The following is a 15,630-nucleotide window of genomic DNA, read 5'->3' on the forward strand; positions in this document are numbered from 1 at the left end:
CTTTTGGGGGCGCCAGCATGGCTCAGTCGGTTGAGTGGCCAGCTCCTGATTTTGGCTCAGGTCATGATCTTGGGGGTCCTGGGATCAAGCCCTGCGTCCAGCTCCCTGCTCAGCAGGGACTCAGCTTGAGGATTCTCTCCCTCTCCTTCTGCCCCTCCCCGTTTGTGCTCTTGCTCGCTCTCTTTCTCTCAAACAAATAAAAAATTAAAAAAAAGACTTGCCTTTCGAAAGGAGCTCATTACTGACACATTTACCATTTGTCTGGTGTTCTTCATTTCTTTGTGTCAATGCAGATTTCTGTGTGGTATTTTTCTTCAGTCTGAAGGACTTTAACATTTCTATAGTTTAAGTCTGGTGCTTATAGAATTCTTTTGGTTTTATATGTCTGAAAATGTCTTTATTTCACTTTCATTTTTGAAAGTTATTTACATGGTAAAAGTTCTAGGTTGATAGACTTTTTTCTTTTGCCTTTTTTCCCCCCTCTTTCAGTACTTTTGAAGATGTTGCTCCATCTTCTTCTCATTTTCATTGTTTCTAATGAAAACTTTTTGTCATTTTTAATCTGTATTCCTCTGTACATAATGTGTCTTTTTTCTCTACCCACTTTTAAGATTTTCTCTTCATTACTGGTTTTAAACAATTTGATTATGATGTACCATGGTGGAGTTTTCTTTTTCTTGTGCTTAGGGCTCATTGAGTTTGGATATGTGAGTTTACCATTCTGATTACAGGATGCCCTGTGAATTGTGAGATTTTTCCACTTTGGTTGGAACATCTAAGACCTTTGTAAATTCCAGGAATTATTCCCTCTGCTCCTTTCAGGTGGTGCCTTCCCCAGACTCAAGACATTTCCTCACATGCATGTGCTGATCAGTAAGCAAGCACTTGAAGACTCAGGGATACCTTTACAAGCCTGCTCTCTGAATAGGTCTCTCCCCTCTGATATTCTGCCCTGCAAACTCTAGTCTTTCCAGACTTCAGAAAACCACTAGGCTCTGTCCGTATCTTCCCTCCCCACCCTGCAGCCTGGAAAATGTTTCCCTCAGCAACATGTGCGTGATGTTCAGTGTCTGAAAACTGTCGTTTCATGTATTTTGTTCAGTTTTTGAGTTGTTTCAGGTAGGAGGGTGAGTCCTGTCCCGGTTATTGTATCTTGGCTAGAACCTGTGGAAATCATCTGGCCTATTTTTGTATCTCTTCACTTTGTTCTTTCCTATCACTGAGTATATTTGGGTCTGAGAGTTAAATACTCTCTTCAGTTTTTTTGCATCAAGCTGAATATTTCTATTTTTTAACCCTTACACACATTCCCCCTAATACTATATAGTTGATCCTTCATGATCTTGGCCCATAGTAAACAGGATATTTGGAAGAGGGCATGCAATAGGGGTATATTTCTAAAAGTTGTGGGAAACAGTATATCTAATGGGAGAATTTTTCCACCAACTTAAGGAATTTCGTTTTTGCATTTTACCATCAAGTGCTCAATAGGTTTCTTATACATTATTTCAGGTTAATTTTTTAAAAATTCAGAGATACATAAATGATGTTAAAATTTTGTCTTGATTTAAATTTTTCTATATCCCTGTATCTGTAGTATAAATTGTATCATTTCTCTTGATTTGTCTTTACATGTATATATCTGATAAATGTGAAAATGGACATTTCAAGTCTTTAGTTAAGATGCAGTCAGAAGGAGAGAAGCCTAGATGTTCTACTAGTTATAACAGTTTTATAGCCAGTCTTTTTAGGTAAGTACTGGATCAGCAGTAGAGACATATTTATTGAGGAGGTCTACAGTTGACTTTTCACTGGCTCAGCTAAAGAAGTAGGACTAAAGCTGATTCTAGGCTTTATACCTTGTTGACTTTTCATTTTGTTTGAAATTCTTTGTGAGATACCCAAATGGCATTTTCAGAACCTTCTAGTCATAAATTCTGATAAAAATTTTATCAGACTTTTGATTTTCAGTATTGGTGAACTAAAATCACTAGTGACGGTGGCCCAGTTGGTTAAGCGACTGCCTTTGGCTCAGGTCATGATCCCGGAGTCCTGGAATCGAGTCCCACATCGGACTCCCTGCTCAGCAGGGAGTCTGCTTCTCCCTCTGACCCTCTTCCCTCACATGCTGTCTCTCATTCTCTTTCTCAAATAAATAAAATCTTTAAAAAAGAAAATAAAAAAAAATAAAATCGCTAGTGACAAAAGATAGCAAAAATTGCTTGTATTGGTTGAGGGCTTTTTGGTGTTTATAGTTTTGGGGAGTGTATTAAGATCTAAAAGAGGGGGCGCCTGGGTGGCTCAGTTGGTTGGGCGACTGCCTTCGGCTCAGGTCATGATCCTGGAGTCCCGGGATCAAGTCCCGCATAGGGCTCCCTGCTCGGCAGGGAGTCTGCTTGTCCCTCTGACCCTCCCCCTCCCATGTGCTCTCTCTTATTCTCTCTCTCTCAAATGAATAAATAAAATCTTTAAAAAAAAAAGATCTAAAAGAATAAAAAGGATGAAAAACTGTCTATTATCATTATCTTGTACTTTTTTTGTTTTCTTAATTAAAATTTTATCACCTTTTGAAATCTGGGGACATATAAGCAAAGATGTCCTTTATTTAAAGTTGATGTTTTTGTTTGGTTGAATTTAACTCACTCTGAATCCTAATTGTGTAGTGACTTAACTCATTTTAAAAGTCTTTGGTTTTGTAAAATACTTTACAACAATACCTTACAGCTGTTGTTACAGTCAGCAGAGCAAGAAAGTAAATAGAGCAGTCAAAATTTCATTGCTATTAATTGGTATGGATTCTTCAAGTAAAAATTCTTTTATCTGAGATAGTTGTTTTAAACTGGGATGTATAATTTTCTTTTTGTAAGCCTGATTTTTTTTCTTCTTTGTTTTTTTTTAAGCAATAGCCACAATAAGAAGGTACAAATGCACATGCTGGACTTGATGAGTTCTATCATCATGGAAGGTGATGGAGTTACTCAAGAATTATTAGACTCCATTCTTATTAACCTCATTCCTGCACATAAGGTCTGTATAATATGAAGATATTAAGAGTTAATGTTTAAAGATAGTACTACACATATGAAAAATAATTTGTAATTTCACATTATTCCCACTATCATTTTCGAGCCCCAATAAAATAGTGTAACACACATCAGTCTTAAAATTACTGTTTTTAGAAGATTTATTGATTAATATATATTGTAGAAGATTTTCATTCAGTGAAGTGCTTCCTATTTTCTGGAACACAAAAATCTTTCACCTTTACCACTTATATGTAATGTGGGAATTAGAGTACTGTCTTAGGTGTTGGTTTTTTGTTTTGGGTTTTTTTGGGGGCGGGGAAGGAAAATGTATTTCCTTCTTTGTAACACAGATGTGGGACATAGGAATTGTATTTCTTCTCAGAATCCATTTTTCTTGGGCATTTTCAGAAAAAGATTTGGGCAGAAGCAGGAACTATATGGTTAATGTTAAGGGGAAAGAGATGATTCACAGCTGTATATTTCTCCCTGTTTCCTTTTTCTCTTTCTTTCTGCTACTTCTTCCTAAGAAACTGAAGGACTTAGCTTTCCACAAGCTCTACGTACTCAGTCATACCTTACTGTTGATATTTACCCTCCTGCTCTTTTCCTCTAATGGTACAGTGATCAGATGTTAGATGAACGGTGTATCTAATTAACACTTATCTAATAATGCAATTAATTAGAAGTTCTTCTTCTGCCTCCAAATATTATTTGCATTTTATTAATTCAAATGAATCTGTAATTTGCCAAAATTTTGAAAGTATGGCAAAGGTAGGGGGGTGCATGTCAGGCAAAATAAGAGAGGAAAAACAAAGAGGAATAGATAGCATATTTGATGTTTATATTCTAGTTAGTATTTTTATGATTAGGAAATTTATATACCGTTTTAGGAAATAGAAAGGTTGCCTTAATTTTGAGTTAATCTTATCCTTTTGCCAGTGGAATAAAATCTTAGAGCAAGGGTCAAGAAGCTATGGCTTGTGGACCAAATCTAGTTCGCTACCTGTTTATGTAAATGAAGTTTTTTTGTATACAGCCATTCTCATTGATTTTCATTTTGTCTGTGGCTGTTTCACACTCAACAGCAGAATTGTGTAGTTGCAGCAGTAACTGTATGACTCAAAAAGCCTAAAATATTTCCATCTGGCTCTTCGCATAAAAAGTTTGTTATTGGGCGCCTGGGTGGCTCAGTTGGTTAAACGACTGCCTTCGGCTCAGGTCATGATCCCGGAGTGCCGGGATCGAGTCCTGCATCTCGCTTCTTGCTCGGCGAGGAGCCTGCTTTTCCCTCTGACCCTCTCCCCTCTCATGTACTCTCTCTCTCATTCTCGCTCTCTCAAATAAATAAATATTTAAAAAAAAAATTTTTGTTATTACTCACTGAGAGTATAGAGTTTCCTAGTGTCTTTTTGGGAGAGGTGCGAGATGATGGTAAATGAATCTCAGTTTGGTCCAAAACTTCAGTTTAGAGATGCTGATAGGTACTTATTTTTTTAAAACAAGAAATCCATTTCCAAATAAGTCTTTAAAAATTGAATATGTCTTTTCTGTGGCCTTTCTCAGACCCGTTAATTTGTTACAGTGGCACTGGGAATCTTGAGAAGCAAACACAGGATTCAGTGTTTCAAAACTATCTAATTGACCAAGTATTTTTCTTGGAACACTTTCCAGGTGTACTCTTTCTTAGATCACACATTGATTAGACAATGAAGTACTTAGGATGGTGGATGACACAGGGTGTAGGTGTGGGTGTGGGTATGGGTGTGTATTTAGGATACAGGGGTATAATTGGCAGTTCAAATTAGTTAACAAACCCAAAAAGCCTTAGGTCTGTTTTCAGTTTAGTAAAACTAAACAAAATAAGGAGTTTGGCTTTTGGCTGTCTAATATATTTTAGTGTTTGATTTATAGTGCTCTTTGCAACTTCTGCATTTAAGACCACTTGACTAGAGAATATTAGGTAAAACCTTGAATGGGGTTCAGTGATATTTTTTGCTTTATAGTTTGGAGATTTGAAGATTATAGTGTTATCATGGTTCTATCTCATAAATTCATGAATTCATTTCTAACTTGGCATATTTTTATTGTGTTCCAGAACTTAAATAAACAGTCCTTTGACCTTGCAAAAGTCTTATTGAAAAGGACAGTCCAAACTATTGAGGCGTGCATTGCCAATGTATGTATTTCTGTTTATATTTTGTCCGTAATTTTATAATTCTTAATGCATTGTATTAATTTATTGAGACCTTTCACATATAGTTTTGCTTAGCCTATAAACAGTTTCATCTATTTAAAACAAATACATAAAAGAACTGATGTATCCAGATGTGACCAAATGCAGTATAACTATATAAGCTTTGACATTATTTTTAAATGGCATAAGATAGAGGATATTTTATAAAAACTTGTCTACAACTCCCACCCCTCTTTCACTGCCTTTGTATTTATATTTATCTTTTTATCTCCTGAGTATGCTGATCTCTTTCACTTTCTCCTTTCTTCTTTACCTTTATTTTCCTAGGTCATTCCTCTGAACTCTTTTGTTTCTCTCTTAAATATCTGTTGTATATTAATAAAAATACTGTTTTTTACTTTATTGAAGTTTTTTTAACTTAAAATCAATCAAGTAATCTAGAATAAAAAATAATTTATAATTCTTCCTAATATAGCTGTTCATTCCATTATTGCATATTTGCTCACACTCGTACCTGTTTTTTTTACATACTCTATATAAAATTTTGAATTGTCTGTATATTTCTATATTTTGAAATTATTTTTTTATAATATAAATGACCACAAATGTTTCTTTGAATTGATATATATCCATAATTTATCTAACCATTTCCTTATTATCTTGCATTTAGATATTTTCAGTGTTTTCCTTTAATAGTTACCGTCTTGAGTGTAGCATTTATCTGTTGTTGAATTATTTTCCACATCTAAAAACCCAAGTGAGAGTATATTAATGGCATAAATTATTAGTATTACTTATATTACTAAATTAATATTTAAACATGGTAAAAGAAAAGTTTCTTTTCACAAAAGAATGTATAGTGAAAAGTGTCTCTCTTCAACTCTGGATACCCTATTCTCAGTTCTCAGAAATAACCATTACCAATAGACTTTCAATATATCCTTCCAGAATTAGTGTTTTATGCGTAATCATTTTTGTATATGTGTATTTTTTAATCTTGTTAAAACTTTTTTTTCATTTTTCCTCGGTCTACATAGTAAGAATATTTTCTAACTTTTAGTGTATTTTGCTTTTCAAAGGAAATATATTATTTGATGATACTACCAAAAATATATACTTAACATCAGTTATGTGCAACTGCCTCCTTATCATTTTTAAATTTAATATTTTTTTCCTTTGTGTGTCTGTGTATTGGCAGGGAATGGAGGTGTCTTTTAATTTGTGCTTTTGATATTCTCTTTGTTTCTTTCTAGCATTCTTTTAAATTACCAGTTAGCTTTTGTATCATCACTTTTTTTCCTTCTTGATACTCTGAGTCAAAATCTATTTGACTTTGGGTATTTAAAAAAAAAAAAAAACCCACCTTTAAGTACTCTCTATTACTTTAATGGCAAAATTAGACATAAATAAAAGGCAGAAAATAAAAGATTGAGACTTTAAAGTTTCTCTTATAAGGTAATTTCTCTATAAAATTCTTTATAATGAATTACATAAACTATCAAAGTTGTTTTGCTTTTATGGAAGATTCCTAGAAATACCATCTTAATTCGGAAAACTTTCATAATTAGATATTTAGAGGTTTATTCTGTTTTAATGACTTCTATCATATATTAGTAATATGTTTTGTTTCATCCCCTTCAGTTGTATATGTAATGCCTAATTATATCTTTTTTTAGACATGTTTATAAAAAAAAAAATCTGTCCAAGTTTTTAAGTGAAATGGATATTTTATTTTTGTTTAATATCTCCTTTAGTTTTTCAATCAAGTCCTGGTGCTGGGAAGATCATCAGTAAGTGATTTGTCAGAACATGTATTTGATCTGATTCAGGAACTTTTTGCAATAGATCCTCATTTATTATTATCTGTCATGCCGCAGCTTGAATTCAAACTAAAGGTAGGACTGACTATAATTTTTAAGCTCTTTAAGCTTTAAGAGAAAAATTTATATATAACTTTGTAAAAGATAATTATTGTTTTACTCTTTAAAAGAATAAAATGTGAGTTCAATTTATCTTCTTACATTTAGTTAAGGTATACATTTTTAATCATTTCAGTAAAACAGTCTCTCTCATCTGGGTGTAATAGGAGAATTACATGGGAAAATTATAACTCTCCTAGTTGTTAAATATCTGATAAACACAGTGACACAAATAATAGATATGAAGAATGATATTATCCCTTATAATACATATTGTTATTAAATAGTATTTATTATTAGGTAGATATACTTTAGAACATCAAAAGATTTCAAACTGAGTGCTCAGAGGATCTTGATTATAACTATATGAACCTTCCATAGTATAGGTCAAGGACAAAAATTTTACTGTATGACTTGGGGCATATCTTATTTTTTATAGCCAACTAAACAAGAGATTCATAACTCCTCAAAAAATAGGAAAAACTTGACACTCGATCCCCTATCCCAGTTGAACTGTGTGAGATAACAGCTTACATTTGCTTAATATTCTCGACTTTGTGAAAGGCTTTTTATATCCAATATCTTATTTGATCCTTAAATCAAACTGTGGTATAGTTAGGACCAACATTATAGTTTTGATTTTTGAGATGAAAAATTTAAGATGAAATATTTTTTTGCCCAGTTGCACAGTTAAAACAGACTTGAGATTAGAACTACAATCTTCAGACTCTTTGAACATGTATACATGATGGTTAAGAATTGTCCATATTGGGGGCACCTGTGTGACTCAGTTGGTGTTAAGCATCCAACTCCTGCTTTCAGCTCAGGTCATGATCTCAGGGTTGTGAGATTAAGCCCCATTGGGCTCTGCACTAAGTGGGGAGTCTGCTTCTCACCCCCCACCCCACAAGTGCTGGGCATGGAACCTACTTAAGATTCTCTCTCTCCTTCTCTCCCTCCCTCCCTCTCCAAAAAAATTAAAAATAAAGAATTGTCCATATTGTCTTCATTATAAATATTTGTCATTTATAGTATAAAAGGACATTATACCAAGCTTCTAAGAAAGTCTGTTATGTGAAAAATATTATATAGAGAACAAGGCTTTGTTTTATTTTTTAATATTGAGTTTATTTTAATAACAGCCTAAAGATGTTTCCATACCAGCTTATTTCTAAGCGTAAGGCATTAAAATATTTTCTCTCAATCTCTTCATAGAGTCTGAATATGAAAAGTCATGCCTCTTCAATCCTTAAATAAGATTGCCATGATAGATGGTGGGAAGGAATTGAGAACTAGATTTCTAGGTTTCTGTGTGTGGACTGAGGGAGACACCACCTCAGAGACACCAAATGATTTTTGCACCAAAATCAGTTTACCATCACTATAATCATATTCCAGCCTCACTCAAGGAATATATTTTAAATTTTAAAAAGGTAGGAGGCTGAGTTTTCACTCAGTTTCAGTAGTTAAAAATATAGATATAAAATGTCACATCATTTGAAATAATCACTAAACCACTGAAGTAGTCACAAGTAGAATAAAACTTCCACTTATTTTTAGTTTTTGACATTTAAGAGATAGACTGATTTTTCTTTAAAAAAATAAATCATGTTGGTTAGTTGATTGGACTTACTAAAAGGTCCTAATCTGCATTGTTGTCACATTGCTTGAGAAAAGCTTTGTCAAAGAAAATCATTTTTGTAATTACAAATGTTAAAGCTTGATACAGTTTTCATTTTTACCCCTTTGATAAGTGTGCCTATTTTACCCACAAAACCCCTATTCCTGAAAGATAAGCTATTCATAACAAAGACTATATCCCATGTACTTTATTTTTTTAAACTGCTGTCTTTTTCCATGAATATTTCTTTATTGGATTTCTGGTATTACTCTAGACACACGTTGTATATGAATACTTGAAAAAGCAATTGCTTTTTGTTACTCCCTTTATTTTCCTAGTGAATATGTGATTTTTAAAGTTTCACACAGCACATGGTTTCAGAATAACTTAATTTATAGTAAGATGTGACATCACTAGTGAAACTGAAACAGAATTCATAGCGTGTATTGATTCAGGATAAGAAAATTGGAGGCCTTGGGGCACCTGGGTGGCTCAGTCGTTAAGCGTCTACCTTCGGCTCAGGTCATGATCCCAGGATCCTGGGATCGAGCCCCACATCTGGCTCCCTGCTCCGCGGGAAGCCTGCTTCTCCCTCTCCCACTCCCCCTGCTTATGTTCCCTCTCTTGCTGTGTCTCTCTTTGTCAAATAAATAAATAAAATCTAAAAAATAATAATAATATTTTTTAAAAATTTGGAGGCCTTTATCAAAAAAAAAAACAATTTCAAACTAAGTTTTGATTTTTTTGTAATGTTCAGTTTAGCTGACCTTTTAGATCTTCTTAACATTCTTGTTCTTCTATTAAGATGAGTTTTCCCAGGGGTGCCTGGGTAGCGCAGATGGTTAAGCATCTGCCTTCTGCTCAGGTCATGATCCCAGCGTCCTGGGATCGAGTCCCACATCGGGCTCCTGGCTCATTGGGGAACCTCCTTCTCCCTATCTCTCTGCCTCTCTCCCTCCTCATGCTCTCTCTCTCTATCTCTGTGTCTCGAATGAATAAATAAAATCTTTTTTAAAAAAATGAGTTTTCCTGAATCATGATATTCTTCAGTGTTATGTTCTCCAGTAAGTTAGGGAAATCCTTTTTTTTTTTTTTTTTTTTAAGATTTTATTTATTTACTTGAGATAGAGCGAGGGAGCCAGAGCACAAGCCAGGGGAGGGCAGAGGGAGAGGGAGAAGCAGCTGATGTGGGGCTTGATCCCAGGACCCTGAGACCATGACCTGAGCCGAAGGTAGGGGCCCCAGGGGGAGCCTTGATTAAAATTTCATATGTCAAAACCTTAGATGATATAATATATGTTGGAGCCTCAAATGGCAGGAAAGATTTCTTATAAGAAAACTTACTAGGATGGGGGGCTCCTGAGTGGCTCAGTCGGTTAAGCACTCTTGATCTCAGGGTTGTGAATTCAGGCCCCACATTGGGCTCCACAATGGGTGTTGAGTCTACTTAAAGAAAAGAGAGAGAAAGAAAGAAAAAATTTATTAGGGTGGGAATTATTTGCAGCTTTGCCCTTCACAGAATTTTTTCTAAGCTCTTAGGGAATGTTAGAATTGAATGATTATCTTCATGTTTCTACAATGTCTGGGTAGATTGCAAACAAGCACTGAAAATTAGCAGTTGGAGGGGGTGTGAAATAAGAACAAAGAACCAGACAGTCTGACATGGAATCACATCAATTTCCACATAATAAATGAGAACATATGATATTTTAAAGTTCTCATCATTGTAAACAGAAATATGAAACTATAGCTTCTCAGGAATGATTCATGTTGTTTTCTGTAATCTGATGAATAAACCTTGGCTTCATTTATTTTCTCTTTTTCCTTAGAGCAATGATGGAGAAGAGCGATTAGCTGTTGTTCGACTTTTAGCTAAATTATTTGGTTCTAAAGATTCTGATTTGGCAACACAGAATCGTCCTCTTTGGCAGTGTTTTCTTGGACGGTAAGAGAACATACAATTCTATGGATTCTGACTTTTATGTTTTGGAGGCCAGTCAGTATGGTCCATTTGATTAAAACCACACATATCAAAACTTTAATTGATATGTGGGTTTTTTTTTTTTTAGTATCTGTGTTGCTGTCTTGCTTGGAGAATAAATTGTAGATCAGATGTTTTATGAAGAATGATTATTTACCACATAACACTTTTTAATCTTTCTGTGCTACAGTAATGTCATTAGAATAAATAGATAGGCAACATCTGAGAATGTTCCATCTTAAGATTTTTAAATTATGAGACTGAAGACATAATGATCCAGTCCATGCCATTCTTGAGTCCATCAGTGTATTCATTCACTAGTGTTTATTGTTTAGGTCTGTAGCTTATCTAATTGAATGATGTATGTTATGAACTAATTTGGTTTTATGGTATGATTTTGAAATTGAAAATAACATTGCTTTTCATTCAGATAACTTTTAATATTCCTTCTCAAGAACTTAGAATTATTAGGATCTATTCAACATGATGGTAAGGTTGAAAAATCTATGAAATTTATCAAATACATTCCATTTACATGTTTCTTGCTTCAAACCATGAAAAGTCAATTTTTACTGTTAGTATTCTGAAGAACTTTTAGATTTATCATTGTTTAATTCACCTGATTCAGAAGGTGGGCCTAGACATTTTCTTAAAGTAAATTCATTATAATAATCCCAAGTTAGATTTGTCAGTTATTTTTTTTTAAAGATTTCATTTATTTATTTGACAGAGAGAGACACAGTGAGAGAGGGAACACAAGCAGGGGGAGTGGGAGAGGGAGAAGCAGGCTTCCCGCGGAGCAGAGAGCCCGATGCGGGGCTCGATCCCAGGACCCTGGGATATGACCTGAGCCGAAGGCAGACGCTCAACGACTGAGCCACCCAGGCGCCCCTTGTCAGTTATATTTTAATATTTGAAAAATCTGACACTGACAGTCTTAATTTGCTCAGAACAGGCCATTTTGAAGGTCTGTAAATGCTATTTTGGGTAATTAAACTTGATTTTATGAGAACTTGGAATGAAGCAGCTATACTTGTCGATAAGCAAGAGGAGTGATTCTGTCCTTGGTGTTTACAGCAAAACAGTTACTTGTAAAAACTAAATCAACTGAGAGAGACTTCTTATATTCATAATTTTACATTGACTGCCATTTCTAATCAGTCTCCAGTTCATTGAAACAAAGATATATTACCAGTGTATCTGTTTTACTGTATTACTTTCTTTAATTATTTAGCAATAAGTGTTTTGATACTTTGTAATTTAGTTTATCATAAATGGTAGTGTTTTCATTTTTCTCTGGCAGAAAATTTATAAATCCTAAATGCAAGATTTATTAAAGTAAAATTATTGTAATTTTAACCTTTATATAAGTAAGAAAAAAGTAAGATGTATTTAATTTTTATTTATTAACTATTTTATTTTTATTTATTAAGACATTTATTGGGGCGCCTGGGTGGCTCAGTCAGTTAAGCATCTGCCTTCAGCTCAGGTCATGATTCTGGGATCCTGGAGCATGCTCCCTGCTCAGCGGGGGGAGTCTGCTTCTGCCCTTCCCCTGCTTGTGCTCTCTCTTTCTCTTTCACTCAAATAAATAAAATCTTTTTTAAAAAAGACATTTATTATATAACTTTTAATTGGTTATTTTATGAGATTACTTTAAAAATAAAAATATTTCTTGCTAAAACAGATTATTTATAATTAACAAATGTTTCTTAAATTGCCCATAATGTTAAATTTGAGAGTTGTTAAGCTTACCTTTATTATGTGCATTTTTGGATCTACGTGTGGTGTTTCATATTTATTGCATTTTTACAATATACTCAAGCTTTATAAGAGTACTTTAATACAAGTTCGTCCCAGGAGATGAAACTTTTCCATTGTAAAGCAGTTTCATAACATGCATTTTATGAACTTAGCTTTGAACTTCTGGATCTGCCTCTCATATGATTTGCTCTCTACCTCTTATTCCTCCAGTATTTTCCCCCATAAACTTTTTTCAAGTAGATTTTTTGATTTTAAATATTATTTTTTGTTTTGTGTTATAATTAGGCTCTTAAATTTGGGGCTCTACAAAGTATGAAGTTTGGGTTGGGGATATGTTTATACTTTTGTTTGTTTTAGCATGGTAAACATTCTGTTTTCAAAAATGTTTTTTGGAACTACCTATCTTTTTATATTCTCCCTTAAGAACATATTGTCATTATAAAATAACACACTTTTTAATCAGTAACTGTTGTTTATAGGCACTTACCTACTGTAGATATACCTTATTAGAAAATAATTATTTTGCCTTAAAACTAATCTTTAGCAACCTTTTCCATGTAGATTTAATGACATTCACGTTCCTGTGAGATTAGAAAGTGTGAAATTTGCCAGTCACTGTTTAATGAATCACCCAGATTTAGCAAAGGATCTCACAGGTAAGCTGGCTGATTTATTATAAATATGAGAGTAATCACACAAATATATTTTAGATGTGGACTTTGACCTTAAATTTAGTATCTGAATAAGTTTTAACTCTGGCACTATTTCAGATTTTTATCAGTCCTGGACTGATAAATGATTTCATGTTTATACAATAAAATTACACTTGAAACATTCATATTATAATCTTTTAGAATTTTTTGGAAATCATAGTTTGAGGAAGTATACATTGGGTTTGGGCACAAATCATTATACCTATGTGATAATTAAATATAGTAACATAATCTAATAATAACCCGGAAAGTGATTATCTCCTGCAGTAGACTAGAATTTCTCATTCTTCACTTGAACATAGAGCGTTTGAACCTGCTTATTTGGTATTGGCAAATAAATGCTTTTATCAAAATGCTGTTTACCAAAAAAGAAGAAACATTTTTTTGTTTTGGTTTTGTTTGTATTGTAATTATTTAGGAATCTTTTTTAGAGGTCATAGAATGTTATTCTGTATTTTATATTGTGCAATGTACAGGAATACACCTGTCAGCAAACTTGCTATAAGCATTTTTACCACTTTTCTTTTTAATTCTTTTAATTTGTGTTATAACTTATTTTTTGAATATATAAATCAGATATTTTGTTGTGATTTGACTTATCCAGAACAGTTGACGTAAAATACATTATTTATTAAGATGTGACTCCAGTAGTAAATAGCGTGGTATAGTTTATTTTGTGATTCTGTAGGGTATTGCCACCTCAAAAATAAAATGATTTTAATTCATGCCACATTTTACAAACATTGTTTCACTATGGATAGAAGCCTAATGCATTAGTCTTTTCTGTCATTCTGAACGTGACAAATAACATAGCTAACATTTAGCTTTAGTTTTTTTCTCTTATTACAGAATATTTGAAAGTTAGATCACATGATCCCGAAGAGGCTATTCGTCATGATGTCATTGTTACTATAATAACAGCTGCCAAAAGAGACCTTGCCTTAGTAAATGATCAGCTACTGGGCTTTGTAAGAGAAAGAACACTGGATAAACGGGTAAAATCTGAGGAATTTTATTCTTTTGTTATTTACTATATTTAAAGTGTTTGCTAGGGGCGCCTGGGTGGCTCAGTTGGTTAAGCGACCACCTTCAGCTCAGGTCATGATCCCAGAGATTCTGGGATTGAGTCCCACATCGAGTCTGCTTCCCCCTCTGACCCTCTCCCCTCTCATGCTGTTTCTCACTCTCACTTGCTCACTCGCTCTCAAATAAAATCTTAAAAAAATAAAGTGTTTGCTAAAAACAATAGAAATTATTTCTAAAGTTTTATTTTACCTTTTCACTTACTAGTTTCAAAAGTATAGTGAGTGATCACCTATGTTTTTTTCTTATAGTTAACATTTTCAAAAGTGACCATGTATAAACTTAGCTGGATCTGTCATTCATTGGACTAAAAGAATATCATACTTTATATGAAAGTGATACTTGTATAGTGCTGTGCCAAGCTAAGGGCTGAAATGATAGTTGTATGTTCAGATACTTTTTTGTGTGATTTCCTGTCTGTGGTCACAGTTAAAAACATGGTTTGATAAGGAAGAGTAGTACTAAGAACAACAAAAGCTGTTGCTAAGTAATATTATCAACTGTAAGCAAGAGACAGACATGCAAGGCAAGCTGATTAGACATCTTATTAACATCTTTAACAAAAGTTACCTTTGCAGTGTGCTATTATTATTTGAGGCATGGTTGAAAACACACTGTCCTCATAAAACCAGTGTCCTTGGGGCGCCTGGGCTCAGTCGGTTAAGCGTCTGCCTTTGGCTCAGGTCGTCATCCCAGGGTCCTGGGAGCAAGCCCCGCATCGGGCTACCTGCTCAGCAGGGAGCCTGCTTCTCCCTCCACCTGCGCTCCCCCGCTTGTGCACGCTTGCTCTCTCTGACAAATAAATAAATGAAATCGTAAAAAAAAAAAAAGTGTCCTTTAGCAATAGTTTCAGAGTAAAATTCTATTTTTCTTGGTTATAAAATACAGCAAGAGGTATTCTTTAAGTTCTTTCTAAATGTTTTGTTAGAGGAGGCAAATATATCATGTGGGCACTGTTTAACATGTTCAACTATATCAGTGATTATAACTTTGAACAAGTTTTTCCTCTTGGCTTTAATTTAAATGAAATGATGCTCTACCTAGTGGTTAGCTGGTAACTCTACCCCCGCCCGCCCCCACCTCCATACCTCAATTTAAGGTATTACCATTTGTGTTACTTCCTCCTTTTAGAAACATTTCACTCCTGCTTCTACTAATGTTTGTTTATAGTTTCTAAAGGAGTTGAATAAATGAATCTTCCTGAGGCTGCATGATATGGTCATAATAGCATCTACTGGATATTTTTTAGGATCTGGATTTTGGTGCAGTAAATTAGATGACCTTGTGTACCATTTGTTTTCTCCCCTATAAAATGTGGGGACAGGACTT

General features: G+C 34.0%; 1 protein-coding gene across 3 annotated transcripts in view; it reads left to right on the top strand.

Annotated features, from left to right (window-relative positions):
* The window catches only part of PDS5A (PDS5 cohesin associated factor A), a 135,052-nt gene that overhangs the window by 52,170 nt on the left and 67,252 nt on the right, over positions 1–15,630 (top strand). For all 3 annotated transcript variants that reach the window (XM_088021198.1, XM_028087460.2, XM_028087470.2), the window contains exons 6-11: positions 2,901–3,027; positions 5,122–5,202; positions 6,975–7,115; positions 10,590–10,705; positions 13,067–13,161; positions 14,068–14,213. In XM_088021198.1, the coding sequence (XP_087877324.1) occupies positions 2,901–3,027; positions 5,122–5,202; positions 6,975–7,115; positions 10,590–10,705; positions 13,067–13,161; positions 14,068–14,213 (706 nt within the window). The remainder of the gene's footprint in view (positions 1–2,900; positions 3,028–5,121; positions 5,203–6,974; positions 7,116–10,589; positions 10,706–13,066; positions 13,162–14,067; positions 14,214–15,630) is intronic.

This window comes from Eumetopias jubatus, unplaced genomic scaffold (genome assembly GCF_037043125.1).
Source record: "Eumetopias jubatus isolate StellerSeaLion01/CBP00866 unplaced genomic scaffold, mEumJub1_p1.0 scaffold_2, whole genome shotgun sequence".
Lineage (NCBI taxonomy): Eukaryota > Metazoa > Chordata > Mammalia > Carnivora > Otariidae > Eumetopias > Eumetopias jubatus.